Source organism: Macaca fascicularis, chromosome 2 (genome assembly GCF_037993035.2).
Source record: "Macaca fascicularis isolate 582-1 chromosome 2, T2T-MFA8v1.1".
Taxonomy (NCBI): domain Eukaryota; kingdom Metazoa; phylum Chordata; class Mammalia; order Primates; family Cercopithecidae; genus Macaca; species Macaca fascicularis.
Genome location: NC_088376.1, coordinates 113,677,213 through 113,691,004, shown reverse-complemented (window position 1 = coordinate 113,691,004; position 13,792 = coordinate 113,677,213). Strand labels below are relative to the sequence as shown.

Genomic DNA, 13,792 nt, shown 5'->3' with positions numbered 1-13,792 from the left:
CCAGCCCCTCACCCCCCTGGGCCTTTTCAGGGGGCCCTGAGACCCTCCATCCAGCCCTAGTAGCTCATGTGGGGGAAACATGACCCATGAGTGAAGGTACTGTCACCTGGAAGGGAGGATGGGGTGGGGAGAGTCCCTGCACCGGGGACACTGCTTCAAGAGGTGGCTGAGGGGCCTGCCTCATTCCCACACGGGGCATCTCTGGCAGGTTTGAGGGTTGATTACTCCCTAGCTTGCTGTGAACACAGATCAAGGTCAGGAATGGGAATGGGGGTGTCATTTGCTTTATCTACACAGCCTCTACACTGGGGCAGGGTTTATAGGCTAAGGCAGGCTTCCCAGTGCTTCCCCTGCTGCCTCAGTCCCACCACCCACTCTCTGCCCCAACTGTCTCTGTCCAGAGTGAACTCTCCAGAAAGGGGAAAACAAGCCTGCCTAAGACAGCCATGACCACCCAGTCATCTCTGCTCCCCTTGTCAACACCGATGCCCCACCAGACAATGCCGGCAGGTGCCTGTGCCCATGAAGTATGGACTCTCTGAGAGCAGGAACCATGGGAGAAAGGACAATCTTGTAGCCATTTTGCCACATCAGAGCCCTGCCTCTTGTCCTCACCAGCCATGAACCTCGGCAAGCCACTTAGTTACTCCAAGCCTTAGTTTCTCATCTGTAAAATGGAGATCTTAATGCCTGACTTGCAAAATTTGAGATCAGTTTTGTTAATGTCTAGTTCAGTGTTCCATAAACTTTTTTAACGCGTGTAAACTTGTTCAAATTATATCTCAGGACACCAATCTATGAAATAGCTGTGTTGGAAGGAAAAGTGGAGGGCCCTAGGACTCCTTCACCAAATCCTGGGGAGTTCAGGGAGTCCAATGTGAAAAGATCTGGCCCCAACTCTAACAGCCAACTCTGAAATCAACCAGAAATGCTAGAGCAGTAAGAGGGGATGGATAGACTGTCTCACACATTGGCTGGGTCTATCTCCAGAGGAGCCAGAGGTGCACATGTGGAGGGGAAATGCACCACCCATGGGAGAACCCTGGGGGCTCTAAGAAAGAGGAGCTGTTACCAGGGGCCCATTGTCTTATCCCTGAGCACCCCATTCTGACTTCCTACAGGAGGTGGGACAAGGAAATGAGAGACCCCTGTGCCACGGCCACCTCTCACCCAGTAAATAGACTTGTTCTCCATTCTTCACACAAAATGCCTTGCCTCCCCGTGTACCTGCCAGCCAAGTCCCTAAATGTTTGTCTATCCAAATCTGGCTTTCCCTTTGAGTTCATATTGTCACCACCTTTTGGAAGTCTTCTGTGATTGCCCCTAGCCAAAAATAGCATTTCCTTCCTTTGACCTCCTCTAGCACAGAGAGCAGCAGCTAAGAGCTTGGGACTCAGTTTCTCTATTTGTAAGATGAGAATGTGAGGACTGAGATGATCCATGTAAAGCTTTAGTACAGTCCTGGCACACAGTAAGCACTCAATAAATGTCAGCTATTCATTATGGTGCTGTGGTCTCTCCCCTGCCCCACAGCTCCTTCAGGCTGTGGCACACAGTAGGTGCCCACTGAATGCTTATCCAGGTGACCAGCAGGTGGCCCCACACCCCAATTAACCTCTCTACCAGCTCCTCTGAGCCCCAGAGAACTTGTTCCCTTGAGTCAACAGCTGCCTTCTCCTGGTCAGGGGACACAGAGAGGGTAGAACTGGCAGAGTGCTGGGCAGCTTAGTGCATCACCTAGCAGACGCTTGGGCTATGCTGGTGACCAAGGCCTTTGGGCTGAGCCATCCCTCTCCCTGTCTTTATTGCAGCCCTGCCCCATCCTTGTGAGAATTATGCTAACAGATAAGAAAACTGAGGCTTGGAAAAATGCATGATCTGCTTGAACATAGAACATTCCTCACAATCCATCAACTGGTAGTGATATGTCTGTCAAGGATGCTGGAATAATCTGGTCCTGTTAATTCAGTCTCTCACTTTACTGATGGACAACCTCAAAAATAAGAACTGCCTTGCTCAAGGCCTCATGTAAACCAAAGCTCATGTCTCCTGGCTCTAGACAACCCCACTCCATCCCACACACAGCAGGGGAGGTGGGCTTGCCAGACCCTTCCCTGCCTGCTGGTTAAGCATGCTGGCTGCTCAGTATGACAAAATGAAGAATTTTACCCTGCTGGCATCCGTTGTGGGCAGCCATGAGGACCCACGACGGATGCAAAGACTCGGCCCAAAGCAGCCAGGCCCAAGGCGGCCAGGTCTGGTGACAGCCACACACAGCCTGCCCTCCCCCCTTCCCCATGCCAGCCAGAAAGAAAGTTTCAAGCAGGCTTGGAAGCATGGAGACCCCTGCAGAGGCTGTAGCAGGCTGCATTTTGAGGCTCAATTCTGACACTGCAGTGAAGGGGCTGAATTGAGGGCAGAGAGGGGCTGGTGTAGAATAGCAATGAGCCAGGCTATTGGAAGCCAGCCAGCATCAGGTTTGGAGGACAGAATCAGGGCGGTTGGCCAGGTCAGGGGAACATCACTGGGAAGAGATGTTACACACGCACGCATGCACGTGCACACGTGTGTATATAGCTTATGGCTTTTTTTTTTTTTTTTTTTTTGAGACAGAGTCTGGCTCTGTTGCCCAGGCTGGAGTGCAGTGGCAGGATCTCGGCTCACTACAAGCTCCGCCTCCCAGGTTCACACTGTTCTCCTGCCTCAGCCTCCCGAGTAGCTGGGACTACAGGCGCCCGCCACCACACCCAGCTAATTTTTCGTATTTTTAGTAGAGACGGGGTTTCACCATGTTAGCCAGGATGGTCTCAATCTCCTGACCTCGTGATCCACCCGCCTCGGCCTCCCAAAGTGCTGGGATTACAGGCATGAGCCACCGCGTGCTGCCATTTTTTTTTTTTTTTTTTTTTTGAGAGACAGAGTCTCGCTCTGTTGCCCAGGCTGGAATGCAGTGGTACAATCATGGCTCACTATAACTTCAAGCTCCTGGGTTCAAGCTATCCTCCTGCCTCAGCCTCCCAAGTAGCTTCTTATGGAATTCCTTACCGAAAGCTGCCAGGGAAGCTATCATAGAGCCCATGCAAATGCCTGTGCGTCTGGACTCGCTGATGAGAACAAGTGGCCACTTGGCTTCTTAGCTCACCTAATACTAGCTGATTGTCAGAGATTTGCGCCCATTTCATGGACAGCCACACTGAGGCCCAAAAAGGAGTGTGACTTGGCCAGGCATCCAGCCTCCCGGTCCTGGCTTGTAAGAGCAACACCTGATGCTGGAGATCACGGAGCCAGGCCCTGGGCTGGGCTAGCAGCTGGATCAGGCTCCTCATAGGCTCTTGGAAGTGGCCAAAAAGATGTGGGAGATAATGAGGCAACCCTTCCATCTGCTCCTCTGCTAAATGCCTCTAGGGCACCCCTCCCCACCTAGTTACAGGAGGGGCCCTACCCTCTCCCCAACAACAGCAAGGGGCCAAATGTGACCAATAAGAACCCTCCCCTGAAACTGACATGTGGACACCTGAGCAGATGACCTCCCCAGCTAGGACTTCTGCAGCTCTGGTTTTGCCAGAGCTGTGGAGGTTTTTTTTTTTAAAAAAAAAAAAAAAAAAAAAAAAAAAAGACTGGGCGCGGTCGCTCACGCCTGTAATCCCAGCACTTTGGGAGGCCAAGGCGGGCAGATCACGAGGTCAAGAGTTCAAGACCAGCCTGACCAATATAGTGAAACCCCATCTCTACTAAAAATACAAAAATTAGCTGGGTGTAGTGGCGCACACCTGTAATCCCAGCTACTTGGGAGGCTGGGGCAGCAGAATCGCTTGAACCCGGGAGGCGGAGGTTGCAGTGAACCAAGATGGCACCACTGCATTCCTGGGCGACAGGGTGAGACTCCGTCTCAAAAAACAAAAAACAAAACAAAACAAACCACTAGTGCAGGCAGAGGATCAAGGCCAGCCCCAGGGAGAAGCACAGACTGGCAGAGAGGAGTGGCAGACAGAAGTCCTAGAGCAGGGAGTCCCTCTGTCCCTGAGGCCCTGGTCCCTGCACTTCTGCCTGTAACCCTGTATCCTATCAGGCACCTAGGTACCTTTCCCAGCACTGGGATGCATACATTCTCTCTTTGGCTCAAACTGTCCCATGACACCTCCTTCTCCTGGAGCCATGTTCTTCCATCACAGACCATATCAAGACCTTGATTAAACATTTTTTTTTTTTTTTTGAAATGGACTCTTGCTCTGTCCCCAGGTTGGAGTGCAGTGGCGTGACCTCGGCTCACCACAACCTGTGCCTCCAGGGTTCAAGTGTTTCTCGTGCCTCAGCCTCCCAAGTAGCTGGGATTACAGGCACCTGCCACAACGCCTGGCTAACTTTTTGTATTTTAGTAGAGACAGGGTTTCACCACATTGGCCAGGATGGTCTTGATCTCCTGACTCCATGATCTGCCCGCCTTGGCCTCCCAAAGTGCTGGGATTATAGGCGTGAGTCACCACGCCTGGCCAATTTAACATTTTCAACATGTGATGTTTTCACCTTCTCCCACATGAATGTAAACACCTTGAGGTGAGCCCCCTGTCTGAAGTTCTCACTGCAGCCTTCCTTGTACCCAGCACAGCATCTCAGGTACACTGGATGCTTGGCAGCCAAGCGAGGGAGGCCATCTGTGCCTCCACAGCTTTGTGACTAGATGGACTACGTCTGCCTTTGCATCTGGCCAGCATTCCTCCAGATGTAGAGTACACTAGGAAGGCTGGGCTGAACCACAGGCTCCATGGGGTCTCTTGAACTTACCTGGCCACCCTCCTGGAAGCCCAGTACTGGAACCAAGGCCCAGGAGGCCCACATGATGCTGCTCTGGAAATAAAACCCCATGGGTGAGGAAGGCCTGATTGTCTGGATAGAAATTTCCTGAGGTAGAAGTCTAGAGACTTCTAGATACTCTAGATATAACTCTAGATATTCTCTCCTTCCTGAGGTAGATTTGGGGCTGCTTTTTCTTCTAGAGACTTCTAGATACTCTAGATGTAACTCTAGATACTTCCTTCCTTCCTGATGACTAAGGATGTTAGAGTAGCTAATGACTGTGGGGCATAAGCCACGCACCTGGCACCTCACTAAGTACTTCACACACATCATCTGCTCAAATCCCCCACACAACTCCATGAGATGGGCACTATCATCACCAGGACACAGCTGAGGAAACTGAGGCCAAGAAAGCTGCCCAAGGTCACCAGGCTGGGAAGCAGCAGAACATCTCAGGCGTGTTTGCCTGTCCCCTGCTTTCCAGCAGCTCTGCACCCTCCCCCACGCCCTGAAGGAAGCGGGGTGGAGGAGCGAGCGCTGCAGGCAGCAGATGAGCTCTTGGAAAACTGGGAGTTTCAAGATAGGAGCTGGGAGAGAAATGCCACAGTTAGAGCCCTCCTTGAGGCTGCCCGCAAGGGCTCCTGAGGGGTAAGAGTGCTCTGTTACTGGAGTAGTCAAAAGACAGTCTTGCAGCATGCCGCCCCCTCCCCTCCTCGATATTCTCACTGCCAAATGAAATCTGGCAGTTTCTGAAAATAGCTCAGCGCTGCAGCAGGCACTCTGCCCGCCCTTCAGCAGGCTGGCACGCAGCTGGGGGTGGCCACTGTGGGCAGACACTGGCACACACAGGACCGGGGGTAGGTGTCACACACACTGCACAGGGGCGGCACAGAGCTGGGGGCATGTGGCAGCTGTCATCCCTCAGCTCTTCTGACCTTTCTACGCCTAGCGAGGACTCAGTGGCCTTGGAGTTAGCATGGCATGCTTACCAGGCCTGAGGCACCCCCTCCAGCTGGGGTGAAATCACTAGTGGGTCTGAGAAGCTGCCCTTGGGCCACTTTTGTCCATCCCTGTAGACAAAAAGTAAACCTAGGAGCCAGGAGAAAATGATGAAATGGTGTTTATTACTATCTGGATGTAAAATCCAGCAGTGTTGTCCTATCTGACATGGTCTAGGGTTTTCCAGCCAGTGAGAGAGGGGCCAGGAAGGAACTAGGCTGGGTGTCAGGCACTTGTCAGGCAGCATCAGGCACTCGGCACCCTGAGGCTACCATGGTGGGGTGGGGCTGGTAAGTCCTGATCAGCCAGGAAAGGCCCTCTCTGCCCCACTCAGGCCCAAGCCAGGACCAGATGTTCTGAGCATGGCTCGGTCGCCTTCCCCAACCTCAGGTCTGACCCAGAGTAAAGAAAGAGACCTCAGGTTAATGGGAAGCCTCTTGGCCCTGCTCCCAACCAGCCACTTTCACATAAGTTCACCAAAAGATAGCCCCTCACATCAACAGAGAGAGGCTTTCCTGCCTGAGATCTGGTGAGCAGATGGGTGCAGGGGAAGTATACTGGCTTTTCTCACAGTGACATTTTCCAAAGTGGAAAAAGGTTAAAAATATCCCCCACCTTAAGTTCAGATGAAAAGCCACCATTTGGGTAGGGAGTAGTGAGGGGATAGCTAGGCCCAGGGACTCCCTCAGGGGAGAGTGCTGTGTTCCCTCTGGGCTGGGCTGCAGCAAGGCAGGGCCGGACTGCACAGGGAGGCAGGCAGACCAGATCCAGCAGCCTCAGGGAGCCCAAGGAGGAGTGAGACTGAGAGGGCCAGCCAGTGTGCGAGAAATCAGCCTCCCCAAGAAGGCAGAGGTGAACCCTTAGTTGCCCCTCCTCCCTTACTCGCTCACTCAGCATTCACAGGCAGCAATGTGGTCCCTGGTCACCATGGCAACCAATGGCCAATGCCTTTCTCAAGGCCAGGCCCATCTGCCCACCCCGCAGGGGGATGTCTCTGTGGAAGACATGGAAGATGGGAAGCCCAGCCACAACTCCCAGTGGCCTAGAAAGCTAAGGCCATGGACCAGGGCAGGACAGCACAGAGGCCTCACTCAGGCCATCCTGGCTAAAGGTGCTGCTATGGCAGCAGGCAGCTCCCAGCCCCTAGGCCCTGCCCGTCTCTAGGGCTTGAGCCTGGGCCAGAGATCTGAAGGAGGTTTAGGGTCAGGGTCCTCCATCCTGAAGTTCCAAGTGACAAATTAAAACACAACAAAATAATCCTTTTGTTAAAAGAATGACCCTGGGCCCTCCTGGCCAGGGCCTCAGCACATTCCAGTCTGTCATGCAGGCTGAGAGGCCAGGCTCCTCCAAGGTCCCATGAGCTACTGGTTGTTGCAGCCCTGAGAGGCAGAGGAGCTGCCTGCCTGCTTTTTTCTCCTCTTGTTGAGGAGCCGGTTGTTAGAGGTCTTCAGGTCCTTGATCTTCACCTGATCGTAGTCCACCCGCATAGTGGCTAAGGCACTGGTCATCTCCTCCTGGGGACAGACAGGATGGGGGGCACTAAGAGGTCAGGATGTACTGACGTTAGGAACTATCACCCCCTGCCTGGGCAGCCCCTTAACAGTGTCAGTGACAGCCTGTGCTGCTTCTGTGCCCACTGTGTGCCCAGCACTGGGCCAAGCCCTTTGCATCACATGAGGGACCGCACTACAGTCCTCAGTGGCAGACACTGAGCTTCTTCACAAAGGCACAAAAGGAGAGTTATTCCCTGGGACCACACCAAGGGTAAGTGGGATAGTGAACTAAACCACTTCCACCACAGAACCACAAGACCTTCAGAGAATGCCATCTCGCTGGGCAACCAGCACACTGGGGCGTGGAGTTTGTGCCACTGGAGCTGCTACCCCATATATTCAAATGTGGCCTCTGCTGGGTCTAAACCAGGCTGACCACCCTCCCAAATGTTGTTGGTTATAAGAGAGGTCATCATTCAAGCTTGGTACCAAAGCCCTGTTTCATTGAGAAAGTACACCAGGAGCACCACACTGAATGGGGTAGTGAGGCCCAATCCTTGGAGTGCCATGGTTGGACCACTGTGACAGTCACTGACATCCTGTCCTCCAGGCATAGAAAGGGGCCAAAGACCCCAGACTCTGGGTAGCCACCCCCCTGAAGTCCCTTTTGCCCAAATCCTGGCACCTGTAGTGAGACTGAGGCAGAGCCCACCCACCTTGACTTCGTCCCAGTGGTCTTTGTCTTCCTGCAGCACTCGGGCCGTGTGGAGTGGGGTCTGTGGCACCACCATCGATTGCTGGAAGGAGCCCCATGCCCATGGATTAGAAACTGGAGGCACCTGGGACAGCACTGGTTCCCCCAACTCCATCCCCTTCTCCGAGTCTCAGATGGGAAAACTAAGGCTTGGGGTGCGGAAGGACCCTCAATGGGGCAGTGGCAAAGCCAGGTTGTAGGTGAGGCCCTACTATCTACCTGTGCGCATGGGCCCATTCCAGCCCTGTACTGGGGCCTCAAAGCAGAGCCACCACCCTCCTGCCCGGCAGTCCCACTCCGGCTGGACACCCTGCCTGCCATGGGAGGAGGAGGGGCTCACGTTGATCCAGGGGTGGTTCATAAACTGAGTGATGGTCAGCCTCTCTGTGGGGTCCGTCTTCAACAGGAGGCGGATCAGCTGCTTGGCTAGGGAGGCCAGGGAAGAGAGGGGAGAGGTGAGGTTGCAGAGTTCCTCAGAGCCAGCCCCTCCACCCTTCCCCATAGACCACAAGCTCTGCTGAGGCAGGGGCTGCATGTGCTCCCAAATTCCCAACCCACAGAAAGAGTGAGCTAACAACTATTTCTTGTTTTGAAGCACTAAGTGTCCAGGATAACTGGTTAAGCAGCAGTAGATAACTCATACAGGGCAGCCTTGTTTGTGGTCCTCAGAAGGGAAAATATGAATGAGGAATAGGAGTTAGAGGGAGTTTTGAGGAAGCAAGTTTTGAGCCTGTTTGACAGATGTAGAAACTGAGGCTCAAGAAGGTTAGGGGACTTGCCTAGGATCCCATAGCTGGGAAGAGGGGGAGCCAAGATTTGAACACAGGTCAGTTTGACACCAAAGTGATGTTTCCCAGAATGAAAGCTGCAGGGGCCAGGCTGGGACAGAGAGGTTCACTCACCATCCTCAGAGACCTCTGACCACTCAGGATTGGGGAAGCCATACTGGCCCAGGCGGATCCTTCTCTTCATCCCTGGGGAGATGGCCTGGCCCGTGTTGGAGTAGAAGGGTGGGAAGCCACAAAGGCTGGGGGAAGGGGTAAGTCATTTGGCATAGGGTGGGACCAGTGCCAGGGTAGACCCATTTCCCCTCAAAAGTCCCTGACTGGGGAGACAGGCAACCAGACACCATGGCAATAATACCAGCCCTCCAGACTCCCAGGCATATCCCAGGAATGCCATCAGCCCTTGGCATGGGGAGACCCTCAGGCACCTGAAGGAGTGGTGTCCCATGACCAAAAGGGAAGGGCAGCCTGCATGAGGAGTGACACACACAAGCCCCTCACCAAGGACATGGGGGTAGGGGGACAGAAGTGGTCCTGAGGGCTCACAGTGGGGGTGAGGACAGAAGATGGAGGCAGGAGGTGGGGAAGGTACTCACAGGATGTACATGATGACACCCAGGGACCACATGTCACATGACTTGTCATACTTCTCTGGACCCAGGACCTCAGGGGCTGCCAGGGCAGAGGGACATCAGGGCTCTCAGACCCAAGGGTCTTAGAGCCCAGGCAGAAGCCTGAAGCCTGGGCGAGGTGGGGAGCAGGTACCTGGGCTGGGAGGTAGGGCAGAGCAGACTGGCGTCTGGCACCTTTTGGAAAGGCAGCACGTGTGTGAAGCTGGGGGAGGAGAAAGCTCCCGGAAAAAAATCAACCACTTTCAGACATACCCCTAGCTCCCTTGGGCCTGGGCCCCTCTGCCAGTCTCAACCTTGGTGAAATAAGAGAAGGCCAGTCTGGGGCTTGGTGGGAAACTGCCGTAGGTGAGAGGGTCTTGGCCTGCCAGCTGTCCTGTGTCCCTTGCCTCCCAGAATGCACAGCCTAGGTCACAGGCAAGGAGGAACCAGGGGCAAGGCTCTGCATTCCATCATCAGCTTGGCTACCAATCCATGGGGCCTGTCTTCCCTGTGCAATGAGGTGGGTAGGCTAGAAGATTTCTAAGTTAAAATACTGCAAAACACATCCTAGTTAACAGAGTGCCATTTCAACTATCTCAGGGAGCTTCCCACCCCTTCAGCAGCCCTCCAGGAAGACCTCTTCTGAGGAAGAAAAGCCCTCTGTCATCAGCCCACTCTCAGGTTAGGGGGCAGTTTTGGCGAGGAGCATTTTCAGATCTGGGGGTTGCCCACTTGCAGAAGGGCAAGGAACTTTTCCAGGAAACATGAGTATGTGCACACCTCCAAGCCCTGGCTTTAGTGACTCTCTCCCACAAGGCAGGTGACTGGTACCCTTTGTCCCTCCAGGTTAGGAGGAAATGCCTGCCCGCTTTCTGAATATGAATCCCAGGAAGACAAAAACTAGAGAAAAACAACCGCGGTTGGGCTCCGTCCCGAGCTGATGGCAGCCTTTTATCACATATATATTTAGAGCTGCTGTGATGTCATTCAGCTCACAGGCCACAGCCAGAATTTTCCTGGATCTATTTTCAAAAGCAGAAGCTGAAGTTTGGGAGAATATTTTTGCAGCCTCCGGCCCCCCACGTCACCCGCCTCCATGCAGACAGAATTCTCCCCCTCCCTCCTTGCTGGGCTTTAACCCTTTGTTTTCTGCAACCCACCGGCTACCCTACAATACAGCTGTATAAGTTGGGGTGAGGAGTTACAAATCATGTCCCAAGGACTCACCCACATAATAGGGAGTATAGCAGGGTGTCTGCAGGGCATTTTGGGTGGTCTCCTTAGCAAAGCCAAAATCGGTGAGCTTAAGCACTGCGTCTTTCTCCTTAGATGTGTAGAGCAGGTTTTCAGGCTGGGCCAGAAAGAGAAAACATTGGTTTGGAGTTAGGAACCAGGCAGGAGCAGAGCCCCAAGGTGATCTTCAGCCAGACTCCCCAACTCCATCCCAGTGCAGAAGGAGCCAGGTCCATTTATAAAAAGACCTGGGCCTTGCCCACCAACATGGGTCAAATATAGAGAAACCCAAGGTGCTACCTGCATTCACAAAAGGGGAAGCAAGGCAGGTGTTCAGCCAAGGCTGTGAATGACCAAGTGCCATAGAAAGTCTCGGGGCAGGAACTTCTTCACCCTGGCTAACCCGGTGAAACCCCGTCTCTACTAAAAAAAAAAAAAAAATACAAAAAACTAGCCGGGCGAGGTGGCGGGCGCCTGTAGTCCCAGCTACTCGGGAGGCTGAGGCAGGAGAATGGCGTGAACCCGGGAGGCGGAGCTTGCAGTGAGCTGAGATCCGGCCACTGCACTCCAGCCTGGGCGACAGAGCGAGACTCCGTCTTAAAAAAAAAAAAAAAGAAAGAAAGAAAGTCTCGGGGCAGGAACTTCTGATCCTGAGTTGGTGACATTGCCATGAAATGCTATAGCAAGGGTGCTAGGGGAAGGCAGGCTGCTCATAAGTCAGTGTTGCCAAGCACATGTCCCATACCCAGCCCAGAGTGAATCCTACAGGGCTAGAAGGACAGCCCCAACTGAGGTTGCTTAGGGGAGAAGGCCCTGGTTGCTCAGACCCCAGCTGCTGCACAGGGGCAATCTTCCTGTGTCCCAGGAGTAGCCAGGGGCCTGGCAGATAAGGGCAGTGGGGAGGTCTGTCCCTGAAACTGGTTTTTAATGAATGGGTAGGATATAGGCCCATGGAGAGGAGCAGAAGAGACCCCCAAGCAGAGCTGGGGTAGAAGGATGGGGTGTTGTTAGAAGGATGGGGTGGTGGTTTAGAACCAATGGATGCTATTTCTCAGGTTCTGTTTGAGAAGATCTGACCTTCTCAATTGTGATAAAAATTGTGATAAAAACAGAAAAGCAGTTTTAGTCTATTCAAGGGAATCTCCTCTGCAGAAGGCTTTTCTCTCTTTGGGAAAAAAAAGAAGCCAGGGTCCAAGTAAAGCAAGGATTTACAGGTTGTGGTGCTCAGCCAGAGGGAGGACCTGATGCAGCAACTAGAACCTCAGCTCGCCTCTGCCCAGTCTGAGGAGGAACTAAACCAAGGAAGGTAATGTTCTAGGCTTGGGGCAGAGGGTCCAGGAGAAGCAGACTCTGCTCTGATAGTGCTCACACATGCTTATGTGTGCACGTGCATGTGTGTGCTGTACATGCAGAGTGCCTTGGTTTGCATTTCATCCATCTGATCCAGATGACCTCTAAGACCCAGTTCTCCCAGGATAGGAAATTTGGAGAGCTGACCTTCCAGCCTCAAGACTGGAAGGTGGCCCAACAACTGGCACTATCTCTATTCCTTCCTCCAGTGCTCAGCAAATGGCTTCTTTTCCTTAAAATGCTGGTATCAGAGGGCCTGATCTATCAAAGCTATGGCTGTGACTTCACAAAAGCCCCAACAGGGCCAGGTGCAGTGGCTCACACCTGTAATCCTAGCACTTTGTGAGGCCGAGGCAGGTGGATCACCTGAGGTCAGGAGTTCAAGACCAGCCTGGCCAACATGGTGAAACCCCATCTCTACGAAAAATACAAAAATTAGCCAGGTGTGGTGGCGGGTGCCTGTAGTCCCAGCTACCTGGGAGGCTGAGGCAGGAGAATCGCTTGAACCCGGGAGGCAGAAGCTGCAGTGAGCCGAGATCGTGCCACTGCACTCCAGCCTGGGTGACAGAGTGAGACTCTGTCTCAAAAAAACAGAACAAAACAAAACAAAAAACCCCAACAGCATCAGGCAGCCCCTTCCTGAGGTTGCATGCACACAAAATTTCTTGCTGAACAAGTGAACAAATGAATGAATGAATCCCAGTGCAGCAACTACACAGCCCTGGGCATGTCACTTAATCTTTCTCTGAGCCTTGTTTTCCTCATCTGTAAAATGGGTAATGGCACTTGTCTCACAAGGCTGGGTGAGAGTGAAATGAGATTGCTTGTCAGGGCCTGCTAGCTTCAGGCAGGCACTTGGTTATTCTTATTACTATTGGGATTACTCAGTGTTTGAAAGAAACAAGGGGACCCATCTGGTGAGAACAGAATGAGTATGCTGAAACCAGAGAAGAGGCTGAGAAGAGCAGTCTGGGACACAGAGCGGATGCTTTGAATGTGACTATGGAATATGGCCTCCACCCAGTGGGTCCTGGATGCCATCAGGGATTGTGGAGTGTGACAATATCCTCTTCCCTGGGTCCCCAACCTGAATCCTAGAGCCTCACCTTGACATCTCGGTGGGCGATGTTATGGCTATGCAGAAACTGGATGGCAGTGCCGATATCCCGCATTATCTCTGCAGCTTCTGCAGAAACAGAAGAGGAGGGGGTCAGTGATGCCAGTCAAAGGTCAAGCTCCCACCCTATCATCCCTCCTGGACACAGTCTAGCTGGCCAGCACAAGACAAGAAGACAGTGACAGCACTCCTGCTATCCAGGTTCTCTATCCCGGGATGTCTACCCCACCCCAGATACCCCAGTTTCCTCCGAGGATACCCCCAACCCATCTAAACTTCTTTCCTCAGTCCTGAACTACCTCTCCCCAGCTCAGCTGCAAGGCAGCACCAAGAGGCTTTGAGGCCTCCATCCCAAAGCCATAGAGAGTCCATCTTCGACAAAGTGTCTCAGACTCAGAGAGTCCCTTGTGGGGTTGGACACTGAGTCCCACCCTTTCTTATTCAGATGGGAAGACTGAGGCACAGAGAGGAACAGGGTCTTGCCCAGCATCACACACAACTCTCTGGTCCATACCTCTCACCCTGAATCCTCCTGCTGGTCCAGCTACATGCACATACCTCTCTCCGTGAAAGCCTGGTCGCCACGCTCCTGAATCCTGCTGAACAACTCACCACCTTCCATGCTGTAAAAGAGGTGACTATAAGCAGAGAGGGGG

At 53.1% G+C, this 13,792-nt stretch overlaps 1 protein-coding gene across 34 annotated transcripts in view; it reads right to left on the bottom strand.

Moving 5' to 3' along the window:
• Nucleotides 1–5,896: 5,896 nt before the first annotated feature.
• MAPKAPK3 (MAPK activated protein kinase 3) overlaps nt 5,897–13,792 on the bottom strand; it is a 38,944-nt gene continuing 31,048 nt past the window's right edge. For 25 of the 34 annotated variants that reach the window (XM_074032314.1, XM_045386185.3, XM_074032316.1 and 22 more), the window contains 8 exons: nt 13,695–13,759; nt 13,126–13,205; nt 10,664–10,787; nt 9,422–9,497; nt 8,943–9,067; nt 8,381–8,466; nt 8,003–8,083; nt 5,897–7,307 (listed from right to left, as the gene is read on the bottom strand). In XM_074032314.1, the coding sequence (XP_073888415.1) occupies nt 7,155–7,307; nt 8,003–8,083; nt 8,381–8,466; nt 8,943–9,067; nt 9,422–9,497; nt 10,664–10,787; nt 13,126–13,205; nt 13,695–13,759 (790 nt within the window). In that variant the 3' untranslated portion in view covers nt 5,897–7,154. The remainder of the gene's footprint in view (nt 7,308–8,002; nt 8,084–8,380; nt 8,467–8,942; nt 9,068–9,421; nt 9,498–10,663; nt 10,788–13,125; nt 13,206–13,694; nt 13,760–13,792) is intronic. The other 9 variants (XM_074032325.1, XM_045386189.3, XM_074032334.1 and 6 more) reach the window with 2 other exon arrangements.